Genomic DNA, 14,680 nt, shown 5'->3' with positions numbered 1-14,680 from the left:
TGCAACAAAGAACTTTATCTCTGTGCACAGGGTCGTGTAAACTCGCCGAACACATCGAGTGGCAGGCGGCAGGGAACCAGGGGAAGATACTGGGGGAAGATATTCACATGCGCACCGTTGCCAGGCAGTACTGGCGAGGTGCAGTCCCAGTAGCTCGCCTGCCTGTGAAAAGAGCCACGCTCCCTCTTGGACGCGATTCAAAACACTGTAAAAGCAATTAATAAACACAGACTGTGTTAATATCGCAGAATTAGAGAAGTGTGACAAAAGACAAATAGAAATAATTAGTTCTCTAAAATTATGCCCTCATTATTTTTTTTTCTCCTCCCTCCCTCTCTCTCCTCTCAGCCTCCCTGAGTTTGGAGTTGAGAATATACCCACACATTTCTCTCGGCTTTCATGCGAGTGATAGGCTTGTTTTTCCCCTTCTGCTTGTGTAATTTATCAACATCATTTTTTGCCATTTGAGGTTAATTATACAGCGAGGCTTGCGGAGTAGAGCAGGGGAGACATGGGTGGCAGACAAATGCTTCTCTAATTGAACAAAAACACAAAATGCTGCCTGTTATTCAGCTGCCTCCTTCATCCCACTCTTCAAGGCGATGATCGGAGTGATTGAGACCGCAGAAATGATACGGCTGCTTTGTACTCTTCCTAATAGATTTTTATTCTAAAAAGCAGAGAAAAAGATCTGTGACTGTACATTCAAGCAGGACAATGGCCGCTATAAAATGTGGAGACTCAACGCGTTTAATTTGATACAATTACACGACAAAAGGGCCAGCTCTTCATATAAGTGTAAAGTGGGCTGAATGTATTAATTTGGTATGAAATAAGGGGCTATAATTACGCTTTATCTGGAAGTTATCTTTGTATTTAAATGATGACATATGGATTTCCTTTTTTTGGACATCAAACTGCCTCAGATCCCCGCAGTGACTGAATGACATTTAATTACGGAGGAGTCATCATTTCTCTCTTTCTTTTTGCCCTTTCACAAAATATCGGTTCAAGTAGACCAATCAAACATTAAAGCGTTAAAGGGACCCAACTTCTTCTCAAAGAATGAATATTCCCCACTTTTCACAGCAAATTACACGGAGCGTTTTCCCAGATAAATTGGGACCTCTCCCGCTGATAAGGGCGGGTTGTGAGCACACGCAGCCGAGGCGTATTAAAGGGAGACGTCCGAGTAATAATGAGGATATTCAACCTCTGCAAGGTGTCTTGTATCTGGGTAAACACAGATAGCAGACAGTCTACAGAGGTTATCGCCAGCGCGCCCTTCCCCAAACACATACTGCACCCCCAAGGCTAACAAACAAACAAACCATTAAAAATGTACAAGGCTTATTCATAAAATGGATTGATTTGCCCCGTTTATTACTATCAAAGGGGGGATTCCAGTGCTTTTTGTGGTTTTATGACTCATTAATGCTTCCTGAGCTGTAAACAAAACACTTCTTTGGCTTTCTCTGCGACATTCCAGCTTAGTGGGTTTTTACTATTTTATCTACTGTATTGTACCAACAAAGATCGGAGAAAGCTTCACTAAAGCCACTAAAAGTCAAGTAAAAAACAATATTATTTCAACAGAAAAACCAATGATCTTGACCTAGTGCTGTGGCCCAGATGGCGAGCTGTAAGCCTGAACAGCAGGCACAGAAACACTAATGTTCATAAAGTGAAGCAGTGTGTATGTGAGGGGGAGCGAGAGAGAGGAAGCGAGAGGTGGGTGAGTTGGGGCGTAGGGGAGGGGGGGAGAGAGAAAAAGAGAGCAAGAGTGAGAGCCAGAGGAAGAGAGAGAGATTTATTGTCTCATCTGAGCCCCTGTACCTTGTATTGTCCTTTCAGCATCTGTTCTTCCACTGCTGCGGTCACTCTCCATCTCAGGGGTCAGAGAGTCTGCGAGGAGAGAGGATCACCGCCGTTAAACACCCCCGACATCAAGCCATCACAATGCCAGCTTCACAGCATCGTTCATTCAAAACAAGAGAGCCAGCCTTCAAGCTATATCTCTCCATCGCATGTAGCTCGATGTGTGCACTGGAGGGACTGTGAGAGTAACACCAGTGGAGGAAACACACTCACATCCTTCACTTTGGCATACTGTCCAACCCTGCATTCAAATGATGGTTGGTCGATATGTCAAAGGTTGAATTAAACTTGCACTTAGATTTTGTAAGGTCTTACAACACAGTATTGTGAGCCGCTGGTGGCCACAAGCGATCACAACTTAAACAATCACTTAAAATGGTTCGACCGATAAATATCAAAAAAAAGTTTGTATACAAATGATCCCATTACTCTTTGTCGCATTAAAACTACTTTTTTCTGACACACTGGGTAGTTTAAACTCTGACAATAAATCATGTTTGATGAGCTCATCGTGTTTTGTAATGCCTCACTTTGCAACTGAGCAGTAACTCCTGTCAGATAAAAATAATGAAAAATACTCTCCTTAAGTTGAATATTTGGTCGGTAACTTTATATCTTTATTAATAATTGAAATGTCAGGTATGCATAACCGGATTCGACAATTATTAATCTGTGCGATTTTTGACAATTGATTTTTTAAGCATTTATTCCACTTATTTTTACAGTTTTTAAGGATGGCAAAAACAAGGCATTTGAAGATGTCACCTTGGGCTTTTAAAGAACTGTAATCCGCTTCTTTTTTTAAATATTATAAGACATTTCATAACGGAATAATCAAGACACACGATTTATATAATGAAACGTTATGAGAAAGGAAAGCAGGAATGTACACAGGGTTCTCACAGCTCAAGGCGAGTTAGAGTTAAGACTTTTTATAAAGCCGCTCGGAATTTAATTTAAGACCAATTTCACGCACTATTTTCTGCTATCTGGATCTTCCTGATGAAAATTTGAACTAGAGATAAGATGCAGCACTCACAGTTTTAACAAAACAGCTTTTCATTTAAGGCTCCCGATAAGATAACAGTGAGCATGTGAGCTAATTTGTTAGTATGTGTGCTTTTTTCTAAATACAGTCATCTATGAGGTCACAATATCTGCTTCAGGTAACTTTTTTGTCCTGAAAAATCACATTTTGAACTCAGACATTATCATATTTCCTCTTATTTTGCCTCACTATAACCATGTTGAGTGTGTGAAAGTGAAACGTTTAGGATTGGGTCTCACGGTGGAGCTTCTGACCGTTGAGGGAGCGCATGCTGTCGGAGGGCGAGGGCTGCTTCAGGCTCTGCTCCACCTGCTCTCTCCTCTTGGATTCGTACTCCAGAGCTTCTTGGAGTTTCCTCTTGGCCTTCTTTTCCTTCTTCAGACGCTTCTGAATGATTGCTGCGAAGGAGAAAAAGTCCACAGTGACACTAAATGAGCTGTGGGGGCAAATGAGCATAGCCTTTTTTTTTTGTGACAGAAATCTGATTATTGTAGCGATTGTATTCTAGCAGGAAAAGATAATAACCTCATTTTTTTAATCTAGCATAGAATAATAGAAAAAAAAGGAAATCAATTAAAGCTAAATATTTGATAATATATAAAGATCCTCCTTAATAAAAGAAAATACTGACTGTGACTTAACAAACTGCTAGAGGGAATTAAAGCAAATTGAAAAATGTATTGGGATATTTTTCATGAATTTCTCTCATTAAACATAAACGACACAGTTAGCATACGAAGCTGATGCATTTAACATGAGACTGAGAGGGAATTTCTCTAAATTAATGTGTATTCCCAATTATGTCAACTGACTAAGAGCAGGGAAAGCGGCGCTAAGCGGATCACAGGGTGTATGTGCATGTGTGTGTGGGGTTTGTGTGTGTGTGTGTGTGTAACCAAACAAACGCAGTGGCGTGTGTCAGTGTTGCTATAAGAAACATTAAACACACATGCAGGAACCGGGATGTACATTCAGGAGTTATCACATCTACACGAGCAAACGCCTTTGAAGTCTGAACTGCTGGGAGAAGATGCACATGACCACACACAGACACAGACACACACACAGACACACACACACACACACACACACACACACACATATCTGAGGGGAGGATTCGGTGCCAGGTAGTCGTCAGGCAGTACCTCTGTTCTTCTGCTCCATGGCGAGCTGCTTCTCCAGAGTCTCCCTGAGCTCCCTCTCTCTGAACAACTCCATCTTCAGCTCCGTCTTCTCCAGCTGCACCTGCTTCTCCTGAGCCCGCGCGTTGTCAATTGCCACTTTGAGCAGGCCCTGCACACACAGTCACACATATGTATTTATAAACAGTATGTACACACACACACACACACACACACATACACATAGGTAGAGAAGGGAAAGAGAGAGTGATGTGGGCTATTTAAGAGCTTCAAGAGGAAGTGACAGCTAACTGCACGGAAAGTGTGTCACAGCAGCTTCTCACACTGCCCACAGTGCTGAAGCAGAACACAGGGACTGAAACGGACTGCTGCTGCATGATGCCTTTAAGGCGTATTACCACCTCTGCTGGTCCTTGTGAAGATGTTATTACCTCTTAGCTGCTACAGAACTCCCACAGGATCCAGGAACATGAGCTTGGATCTTCAAAAGTTTTTAAAACTATTTCTTGGATAATGATTTGAGAGCGCTAGGAATGTCTGACACCTTTTGGTCAGAGTTGTGAAATACAAGTGCAGATAGACGACATACTTTAGAGGTGATCTGAACCAAAGTTTAATAGACACTGAAGGTGAAGATGGAGCTCACCTCTTGGTCAAAGCTCCACCCTGCTAAGTAAAAGGTTAAAGGTTTACGGGAAAGGTCAGAATCTTTACTCTACAGACTGGATATCTATGTTCCTAACTTCTCTTCCCATTACACTTCACAGCTGACAATTGTAACTGGATTGGAATTGATATACAGAATTAGTCTCTGTAGCACATTTCCACGCTCCTCACACAGCACAGCAGGAATGAATAATATGAATGACAAGTATCTCATCATGTATCAATTACATTACTGCCATTCCAAATATACTCCTGACATTCCTAAATTGAAAGACTGGTGCGAAAAAAAAGCTACACACTACCGCAGCCATTTTCCTCACAAATATTCCCCATCCACATGCAATTATATCAGATGCACTGGGCTATATCTTACTAATTGTTGATTCTTCTGACCCCAATTTACTCTAAGTTGCTTTATCTTAATTTTCTGCTTGGTTTCATTTTGTTGATTTGTATATAAATATTCGAGGCGAAGATCATTATCAAAGATGACTCTGTGGAGTGTTGGGAGTCCAGCGCCGGCTTCACTTGTGACTTTCTAATTACCGCACGGAGCCGAAAGGAGAAGCAGGACTCTGCAGCCGACGGTACAAGTGCAATGAGAAGGGCAGCGGTGTACAAGCATCATTACACTGAGACAGAAGGCGATACATTCATCTTTCTGACTGAGGGGGTTGGAGCCCGAGCCTAAATGGCACTCTAGGGTAGACGGGTATTGTTAAGCTATGCAGATTTACAGTGCAGGGTTTTTGTAGTCCTGATGTTCATGTGACTGGAAGGACGATGTGGGTGACGTCCACCTTTTTGGACTAAAAATTAGTCTCCATAATGGTGACTTTTATTAACATCTCCTAGAATGGAAAGCCTTAAATAGTTGAAAAAATGGCTACAAAAACACTTGGTGAGAAAGAAAGTCTTTTTTACTGATTGTTGACTAAATACATCGGGATTGTATTGCTAGCTTTTTTTTGGAGGATTTCAAACAATTTCACCATATTTTTTTCAGTGGTTGGAGTTTGCCCAATTGTCAATGACAACAGATTTTGAATGCTTTGGAAAAATATCTGTATCTGGAGTTATGAGATCCAAAGTCCAGAGTCAATTATGTTTTGAAAACTGGCGCAGATAGGTACGTTAAGGGAGCGTTTGAAAAATGTTTCACTTTGGCGCCCTCAAGGGGAAGTTGCATCAAAGACAGGGATTATTTCCTTTTCCAATAGCAAACATTTGACATCAGAATTCAAAAACACCCACATTACATGTACAATTTACTCTTATCAGCTCGAATCAATCATAGTTTGTTTGTCCGGCTTTTCCGTGAGACTGACAACATGTACGCCTTGCTAAACACGTTTTTAGGTACAGTGCTGAGATCATTTACTGTGCAAACCATTAGAAGTTTCTGCAGGTTGTGTGTCGAAACGTGTTGACTCGTTATGAGGTCACAACCATCACTGGATTATACCTGTATGTTGGTGAGGAGAGTCTCTATTGACGACAAGCCATCGGGGAAGAGGAATGGTGAGGGGAAGCCCGGAGGCAGAGCCTGTCCAGCGAATGACAACCTCTCGTAGCTTTCTCTCGCTGTTGGGGTGCACATTGAGTTGTCCTCTGCAAAGAAAAACAATAACATTGGATTTTGATTTATAATTCATAGAAAATGAATATTGGTGAAACCTAAAGTGTTGGAATAAGTGAGTCGTTTTTGGGCGATGCTGACACATATTGACCCTGACCAGAGCAGTGACTGGGTGGATATTGATCTGGTGCAGCCAATCCCAGCCTTTCCTCTAAGAAATATAGTGGTCTGACTAGTCCCCTTGGAGATTCCTTTGTATTGCTTCTTCACAAGGCCTGCACGTGGGGTTAAACAATATCTACCAGGACATAAATCCGGCTTCCCCTCCCCATTTAAGATATGTCATGTGGACTCCAAAATCAGAAGCAGGCCCGCAGTTCGACCCCAGAGGCTCGAGCTTCCTTTGTGTATGCACGCACGGGTGCCTGTCAAACTTAAGATGACATCATCCTCCATTCATCACCGGCAGAGGGGTAGGGCCCTGCCATCTGCTGTCCAGCCTCTCTACCAGGCCTCAGAGGAGGGAAGAGGAGCAGAAGAGGGGAGGGAGAGAAAGCGGGAGGCGAAACCCGGCAGACACAGATACAGCCTGGTCAAACTAAAACAGTATGTCAGACACCGCCGTTTGTTTCCCCATCAGATCTGACACATGTTTTCGTCCAGCGAGCTTTTATCAAGCCAAGTGTTACCATCTTGCGGAGAGACAGTCTTATTAAGCACGTACGGACTAAAAAGGTCTCTGCAGGAAGTCTGCACCATCAGCTGTTTAATTGTTAATTTAATGAAAAGGGGGGAAAAAAGTTTTATTTGTAACGTGGAACCCTGGCTGTGTTGTGCACAGCACCTCTCTGCTCTCATCCAGTATTCATATCTGTTTATGTGGCAGGCTGAATCTTGTACAAACAGCGAGTGGAGCTGAACAGCCCTGCCTCTCCCTCCCATCAATATTCACCAACGCTAGCCAAGTGCTGGGAACAGCTGGTCTTACATTAATTAGTTTAAAGTATTTATTTCACCCATCCTCAGAGCAGATTGAGCAAAAACATTGGAGATTATTTCAAGCATCTGCAAATGCCCTGGAAACATCTCGGCGCCAAAAGTCGAGTGTTAGGATTCACAGTTTAGGTTTGTAATTTCAAGAAGGATTTTTTTTTTATTTCTCTGAGAGGGGAAGATGGTGAAATATGCACCGCTGGTCCGTGGAGAGAGTAAACAACCTTTCTCCTTTTTCAGATGGAGTTCACTCCTGTTGATTAATTAGAATGGATGGTTGCCTAATGGATTAAAATTTGTTTATAATTTGACTTCATAAAAATAATGAATTGCCTACTTTTAAGAAGCCACTCTTGTGGTAATTTGTTTTGTTTGGTGCAGTACTGTCTGCATTTTGAGGTGGGCGTCTGGGTGGAAATATAAAATGCACTCTCCTTATACAGTGGCACGACATGAAAGTCCCATTTTATCTCAATAAAATACCTAATCAAAGATCAAAAGCATTACAGTTGGCTCCAGCTCGGGTTGATATAGATGTATTGCATGTATTATATGCATGCTTCACCCACCTCCAATAAAATCAGCATAACAACTAGAGACGTTAGTAGACCTCGGGGAAAGGTCTGCTGTTGTAGCTTTGTAATTGATTTGTACTGTAGGCACTTTGTCCCTTATTTAGTGTTGGCATTAATCATAAATCATTGCTTTAACAAACTCCGGCTTCCCACTCAGCAGGCCTCCCCTCCAACACAATGTTGGATCACACAGAATATTTGATGGCTTTGTTGCAGGGGAAACAACCTGTCATGCTCTGGGAAAAGCAAACAGCGTGTTTTGTTCGACAGACTCCAACTACAGTACAGCACCCCTTGTCAGATAACATTTCCACCAGGAGCTATGCATAAATACAGCCGTTTAAAAAAAAAAAGGAAATGGGAGGCTAATAAGTGACTAATTTAATCAATATAATCAAAACTGGCTTAATGAAACTCAAATGTAAATTCCAGCAGAACACGATTTAGATCTGTGGTTTCTTTGCTTCTAATGTTATTGCCCCCCCCCACTCTCCCCCCTTTTTGCTGGCATGTGTGTGCGTGTTTATTTCTCACCATTGCTCCAGAATCATTGACTTCAACTTAATTACAGCGACAGGCGTTGGAGTGATTGGGGCTGGTGGAATGGAGTACTCTGTTTCCAGGTAATATTTCTCCACTAGCTAGGCTGCCAACAGCAGCTGTGACAGCCTCTTGTGTTTACCGTACGGTAAAGGTACAGTTAAGGCCCCTGACTATGAAATACTGTGTGGAAAAACACTCGCAGGTCACCCCTGTCACAAATAACATTTCATGCACAACTGTTTCGGCGGATAATAGGAGCCACAAATAAAAATGGGACGCTGTAAATACAATGCATTCTGAATGAAATGCCATAATTTAAAACAACGCCCCCCTCCTCTCTCCATCCTCCTCCTCCACCCTGCTCTCAATAGCTGCAGAGGGAGTCCTTGACAGTGTGCTAGCAATGATGAATCACCTATCCAGTTAATTTTCTCACTCCTCATGTGTTGTGCTGCTAAAACAGGGGCCCAGGAATTGACTTGACAAACTATGAATGTAAAAAATATCACTTGGAGGGATCTGGGCTTATCTCCAATTTACATGTTATTAGATTTGTGTTGCGAGCGGCACTTGGACCTAGCAAAGCTGAGACAAAAAAAAGATGGGGCACATGATAACCAGAGATAAAACATGTCTAAAACCCACTTGAAAGCCTTTGAAATATTTGACGGAAAGTCACGGGGAGCGGAGAGAAGCAGAGGAAACTGGCCTGATTTAAAATGTGACAGACACACATTGCAATCTGTGGTAAATCTAGAAGAAACCTTGGGAAATTTAGCTGCAATCTCTGGATAAATAGCTGTAATTGACCTTGGGAGTTGAAAATGTGCCATATGTTTCTGGTTCCTGTGTTTGAAACTGGGTCCCTCAGGACATTTCAGCTGAGTCCTCGCAAGGAGGCAGTGTGAGCGAGAGGAGGGGAAGATACAGAAAGACACACAAAGAGAGAGAGAGAAGGGGGACGAGAAGGATGCCAGGAAGGGGAGATAGATGGTTGAAGACAGAAGATGGATGGATGGATGGATAGGTGAGGCAGAGTCGGAGGAAGAGGAGGCTGGAATAGAATGGGTGTGCAGAGAATGAAAGACTGACAGAGAGGAAGAGAGATAGGAGAGAGAGGAGGGAGAGCAGAGGTACATTTGGCTGGCCAGTCAGTGTGATATATTGACAGGTGAAGCCTTTGTCCTTGCAAACCTGTGTTCCTCCCAGCAGGAGAACTGAATGCTAAACCTGGAGGTTGTCAGCAGAGCCAACACAAAGCAAGGCACTGCTCTTCACTGCACAATTACATTTGATTTGACCTGCCAGGTTCTGCGGAGGAAACCAGCCTCCTTCAAATGGAGTAGTTATGACCTCTCGGACATCCATTAGCAGCTAACACAGCATTATTCCACCTGCACTTAAAGCGCCGGATTTGGAAAAAATCTTGTCAAGGGAAATATCTGTCTTCTGGTACAAATGCAGTGATGCAAAAAAAAAAAAGTAGTTGCATGCAATTTGAGCACTTTAAAAAAACATGAGCCCAGCTTATCTTCCAAATGATGTCTGCACTCTGCAGGGTGTTGGAGGCAAACTACATTCAGCTTCAGACAGATCTGAACAAGAGCTCTTCAAGTTTTATTTGAAATACATTATGATATTATTTTGTGTATCTTCTGCTTATATTCCACGCACTTGTAAAAGCAGATTTCCAAAGGTTATAAGTATTTTTTTCCCAGCATCTTGACAGAAAATGTGTCCACAATAGAACATCATGCAACTAGGCGAGATTGAAGTACCTATAGGACATACTGCGAGAGTTCGTGTGTGTGATGAATCCATACAAGGCACATTCCTTTAGAATGACTATCACATGCATATGTTGTGCATATGTGATGTCCTGTATACACTGTGAAGAAAGAAAAAACACACACACACAAGCAGATGTATGCAAACAAAAAGCCCACACACTCATTACACACATGCACAGCACACACACTAATGTGCCCTCATCACATTTAAGCTAATTTCCTTTTCATCACGGAGAGAGGAAAATGAGTGTTTGCCCCATCCCTGCTGGGGGACAAAGTCAAGAGCCCCGGCCGGTTTGGGCTAGATTAACAGGTAACATTTGGCTCCCACTCTCTTATCACAGCATGAAAATCAAACCGCGTGTTTTCCTCTATCGCTCTCTCTTTCTCCCCTCCCTAATGTTCCCTTCACTTAGAGATGAAATCGCTTGCTGCACAAACCCATTTGGAGAGAGGAGAGAAGGTGAGCGGGATAATCAGGCTGGCCACTGGGCCGTGTTTCCTAAATGCTCTCCAAAACATTACTGTGCACAGGCATAAAATTAGCGCCGGGACCTTAAAATGTTGACATTTAGCATGACTTTTTGGAGAGTGACACCCTCATACTTTCTTGTAGGATATCATTAAATTTCAACTGCCCTATGGCTGTGCCTTTCCATTAATAACCAATTCAGTGTGTCACTTTTCCCGCTCTCTCACTCCCTCTCTTGCCACCTTTTTAAAGTAATGAGTCCATTGCTTTGCCTTAATAAATTGAATCGTATTCTCAAGGCCACATGAAGATAGAGCCACAGATGGACATGCTGCATGGAGGAAATAACCATAAATCCTTAACTGTCAGAGAGGCGGTCTGAGGTGACAAAAGGAGACAATCGCAATGCTCAATTGGGATCACAGCGAGATTGCAAAGACAAAGATAAAGGTTGATTCCCTCTGTTAAAACTGTCTATTTCTGGTGTGAATAAAGGATATTTCTTCTATTGCTTTCATTGCTGAGAAAACACCGGCTAATGATTAAATTAAAGAAATCTAATCGTGCATGGAGATTAGCATTCTGACAGATGATTGTCCATAATAATCTGCCATGCATGTACATTATGTAGAAGAGAAAAATACAAACTACAAATTGTGCTTTTGGAGCATAGATCACAATATCGCGTTGCAAACAATTAAAATCGATTTCATCATTTGTTTAACTGTTAGCCGGAAAAAGAGGGAGGGGAAAAAACACAGAAATAGAGAGAGAGAGAGAAATGGAAACAGAGAGAGCAAGAGGCGAGGGAGCAGAATCTGTGTTGACTTCCATTCAGGAGGAAGATATCTTGTCTTTTTATGCGGCCCATGTCATATTTATTGCATAAAGGTCAGAGTGTTCATTTGTTCAAAGTCAGCGTTTTCCCTCTCTCCTCTCCTCCATGTAATAAATGCAGGGACTATGTCATTATCGGACCTCTGAGGATTACAGGCTTGGCTGACTGTGATGACTGCATAAAAGCATACAAGACTTTTGTTTCTGCCAGCGCACACTATCAAATGAGCTCTTAAAGAGAAACAGTTGTGGCGACAAAAAGGCATTTTGTAGGGGGACGATGGCAGTTGGAACGGTCAAAGCGGGGCTACGGGGGCAAGGTGATTAAAGGTTAGAGATCACAGCGTTTAATCCGTGACCTCAGCTTTTAGTCAAACAGGCAGGCTCAGGGTGGAAGAGCTGAAATAGACTTGTGGCTCAGGAAAAGGAAATGATAGCCAGGCAGACTTGAATAGATTTTTGTAACTCACGTATTGACTAGGAGCCCAAACTGTCTGGGAGATAATACTCAAAGAAGGACATTATAGTGAGGCACTTTGAGGTGTTTAGATTGCCTATGCATATTGACCTCCGATGACTGGGTCCGTTTATTGACAGAAGAATCCCGGAGATTAAATTGGCCTCAACTATTGATTGGGTATTTTGCCTGAATCATTCCTATTTCGGAAGGGGATCATTTGTACTGTATACCCCACTAATCTCTCTGACCCACTAATCATCAAGCCATTTATTTCTCACTCTTTGTTTAGTTCTCCTTTGTTTAGCATTTATTAATTCATTAGAGCAACTTCTCAGGCAGCTTAACGTAGACAGTGACTGGGGAGTCCTGTTTCCACCCGATAGCAAAGTGCATTCCAGTAAAAATATGCCACCGAATATGCCCCCAACATCACAATACACATGCCAATTACATATTGATAATTAAGCATTCAAACAAACAAACAAACAAACAGAGAGGAAATCCCCCGTAATCACTAGGTTTTAATGGAACAAGTATTAGCTTGGTGTGGTTGGCCAGATAGCCTGCTGCTAGATGCTGGGTTTGGGAGGGGGGGCGGTACAGGGAGACACATTGGTGTCATTGCCTGGCATTGCAATCCTACAGGGAGAGGTTATGCTGTTCTCTCGCTACTGAACGAGCTTCGACGAAGTCTGGCACTAATCCAGACTGGATGTACTGAGCTGCTTTTAAATGAAGATGAAAGAACAATGAGGAAAGCGGAAATGTAAACTTTAAAAGGCCTGAGCTTAGGAGCCCCTGCTCTATGGCTGCCTGCTGTAGAAGCTCAAAAATGGATGCAAATCCATTAGCGGTCCTGGTTTCAGAGTTATAAAAATACTTAAGGGGTTTTAATAGGAGCGACGTGTTAAACGTGTGGAAATCTGTTTTGATAACATTATTCATAACACTGGCTTTGCGCTGTGTGAATTAATAACACTTCGTTTACAGACGGAAGAAAGCTGGCATGGTATTTCCAGTTAAAGAGATTAATTTTTAAACACCTAATTGACAGGCTGGGGTTAGGCAGGATAAGCAACAGACTATAAGGCTGCAGCTGCAAAGTCAAGGTGACTGGAATACTCAGGGAAAGGCTTTCAAAAAGCAGAATAGAGAGCAGAGAGGGAGGGAGTGAAGAGAATTAGTCCTCAAGCACTTTTCCCTCCGCCCCCTATTCTTCCTCTCTTTATTAGGAATGATTTACTTTCGCAGTGAAAGGATATAAAAGCTCAAGTATAGCGGCGTAATTATCGCAGAGTGAAAATTTAAAGGTTTGACTCACAATGTCCTCAAGTCAGCGAGCAGACTGCCAGACGATAAGAGTGACTGTGTTCAACACTCGGCATCCAATTGATGGTGTTTTACGGGCTTTGCCAAGCAAGAGCACACAAACAGCACTCGGCTCCGCAAGTCTGTAAACATGATGGACTGTGGCAAACTACTAGGGCTGGTGTTTACCTTGGCAGAGCCTGGCCCTGGCATGTCGGTAGCATCACTTAATTACTGTTTACATGTAAATATTAAATTATACAAACAACCCCGCAGAATGTCTCCAAAAGTACAGAAATACATATTCAGGGTCAACCTTATCTGTCTGCAACAGTCGCCACTGCGAAGATACGAATTGTTTTGAATCGCAAATTCTCAGCATTGTACATAATCTTCATAATTGTTTAATGCTGTTGTCCAAGGGCATTCGGGTAAATATGATCCCATAATCTGCATAATAGCAGATGCTCAGATATGTAAAACGCACCTTGTGTTCTCAGAGAGGAAGAACAAAAAAAAAGAAAAAAGGAGGTTATTGTTCAAAACAGTTTTATCAGGAATAAGGACTGTGATCATTAATGTCTCCAGTGGAGAGCGGGAGATGATTGCTGTGATAACAGACCTGTTTCCCTGACAGTCCAGAGCAGCATATATAGCAGAGCACCGGTGCCTACCGTGCATCTCTGGTATGGCTGAGTAAAGCACTTGTTCATTTTCAGTGAAGGGTAACATGAAACAGGCCTCAGCCTTCTGATGGACAGGGAGATTTCACCTTCGCCAGTGAATGATAATGCATTATTAAATTTGCCTCTCTGCTCACTAGATACACTTAGCTGACCACAGCATATTTATCTCCCCATCCGAGGCTCACGTCTTGGCAGGAGAAAGCATTCTGTCACTTTTGAGGCATTTCAAAGATTAAAAAGAACCTCTCTCTTTTCAACGTCCCTAAAAGCATCCCCCCTTTTCAGTGAAATGTGATTAGGGGGAGATGGTGTCACGCAATGGAACATTCATGAGGGGGAGAACAAATATCCAAATGAACTCCCATGTCCTCGAGGAATAGCCCCTCTCTGCACCATCAGCAATCTCTCTCACATGGGCCGGGGAAATTTGATTGATCCTCTATTGAATTATTTTTTTGCACTCTTTCATTTCAACAGGACGCACTGACAAGTTGTTTGATCATAAAGCATTATTGTCTGCCAAGTCACATTTCAGGGTTGTGATGGCTAATGATCTTGCCTCCTGACTTAGGGAAAGTCAGGTAGTCAGCATGTGTTTGAAGCTCGCAACGCCAAGGACATCGGGAGGACTGAACAAAACACTATGCATTAAAGTCAGGGAGATGAAGAGAAGGAGCTTACACTGAACATATCTAACTTTTAA

The 14,680-nt window shown here is 42.5% G+C and overlaps 1 protein-coding gene across 6 annotated transcripts in view; it reads right to left on the bottom strand.

The window, feature by feature from the left end:
• The window catches only part of dachd (dachshund d), an 89,611-nt gene that overhangs the window by 4,310 nt on the left and 70,621 nt on the right, over positions 1–14,680 (bottom strand). For 4 of the 6 annotated variants that reach the window (XM_063888529.1, XM_063888532.1, XM_063888531.1 and 1 more), the window contains 4 exons: positions 6,200–6,345; positions 4,072–4,219; positions 3,166–3,324; positions 1,837–1,905 (listed from right to left, as the gene is read on the bottom strand). In XM_063888529.1, the coding sequence (XP_063744599.1) occupies positions 1,837–1,905; positions 3,166–3,324; positions 4,072–4,219; positions 6,200–6,345 (522 nt within the window). The remainder of the gene's footprint in view (positions 1–1,836; positions 1,906–3,165; positions 3,325–4,071; positions 4,220–6,199; positions 6,346–14,680) is intronic. The other 2 variants (XM_063888530.1, XM_063888534.1) reach the window with 1 other exon arrangement.

Source organism: Eleginops maclovinus, chromosome 7 (assembly GCF_036324505.1).
Source record: "Eleginops maclovinus isolate JMC-PN-2008 ecotype Puerto Natales chromosome 7, JC_Emac_rtc_rv5, whole genome shotgun sequence".
NCBI lineage: Eukaryota > Metazoa > Chordata > Actinopteri > Perciformes > Eleginopidae > Eleginops > Eleginops maclovinus.
The sequence above is the reverse complement of the archived record's forward strand: the minus strand, read 5'-3'. Positions and strand labels throughout refer to the sequence as shown.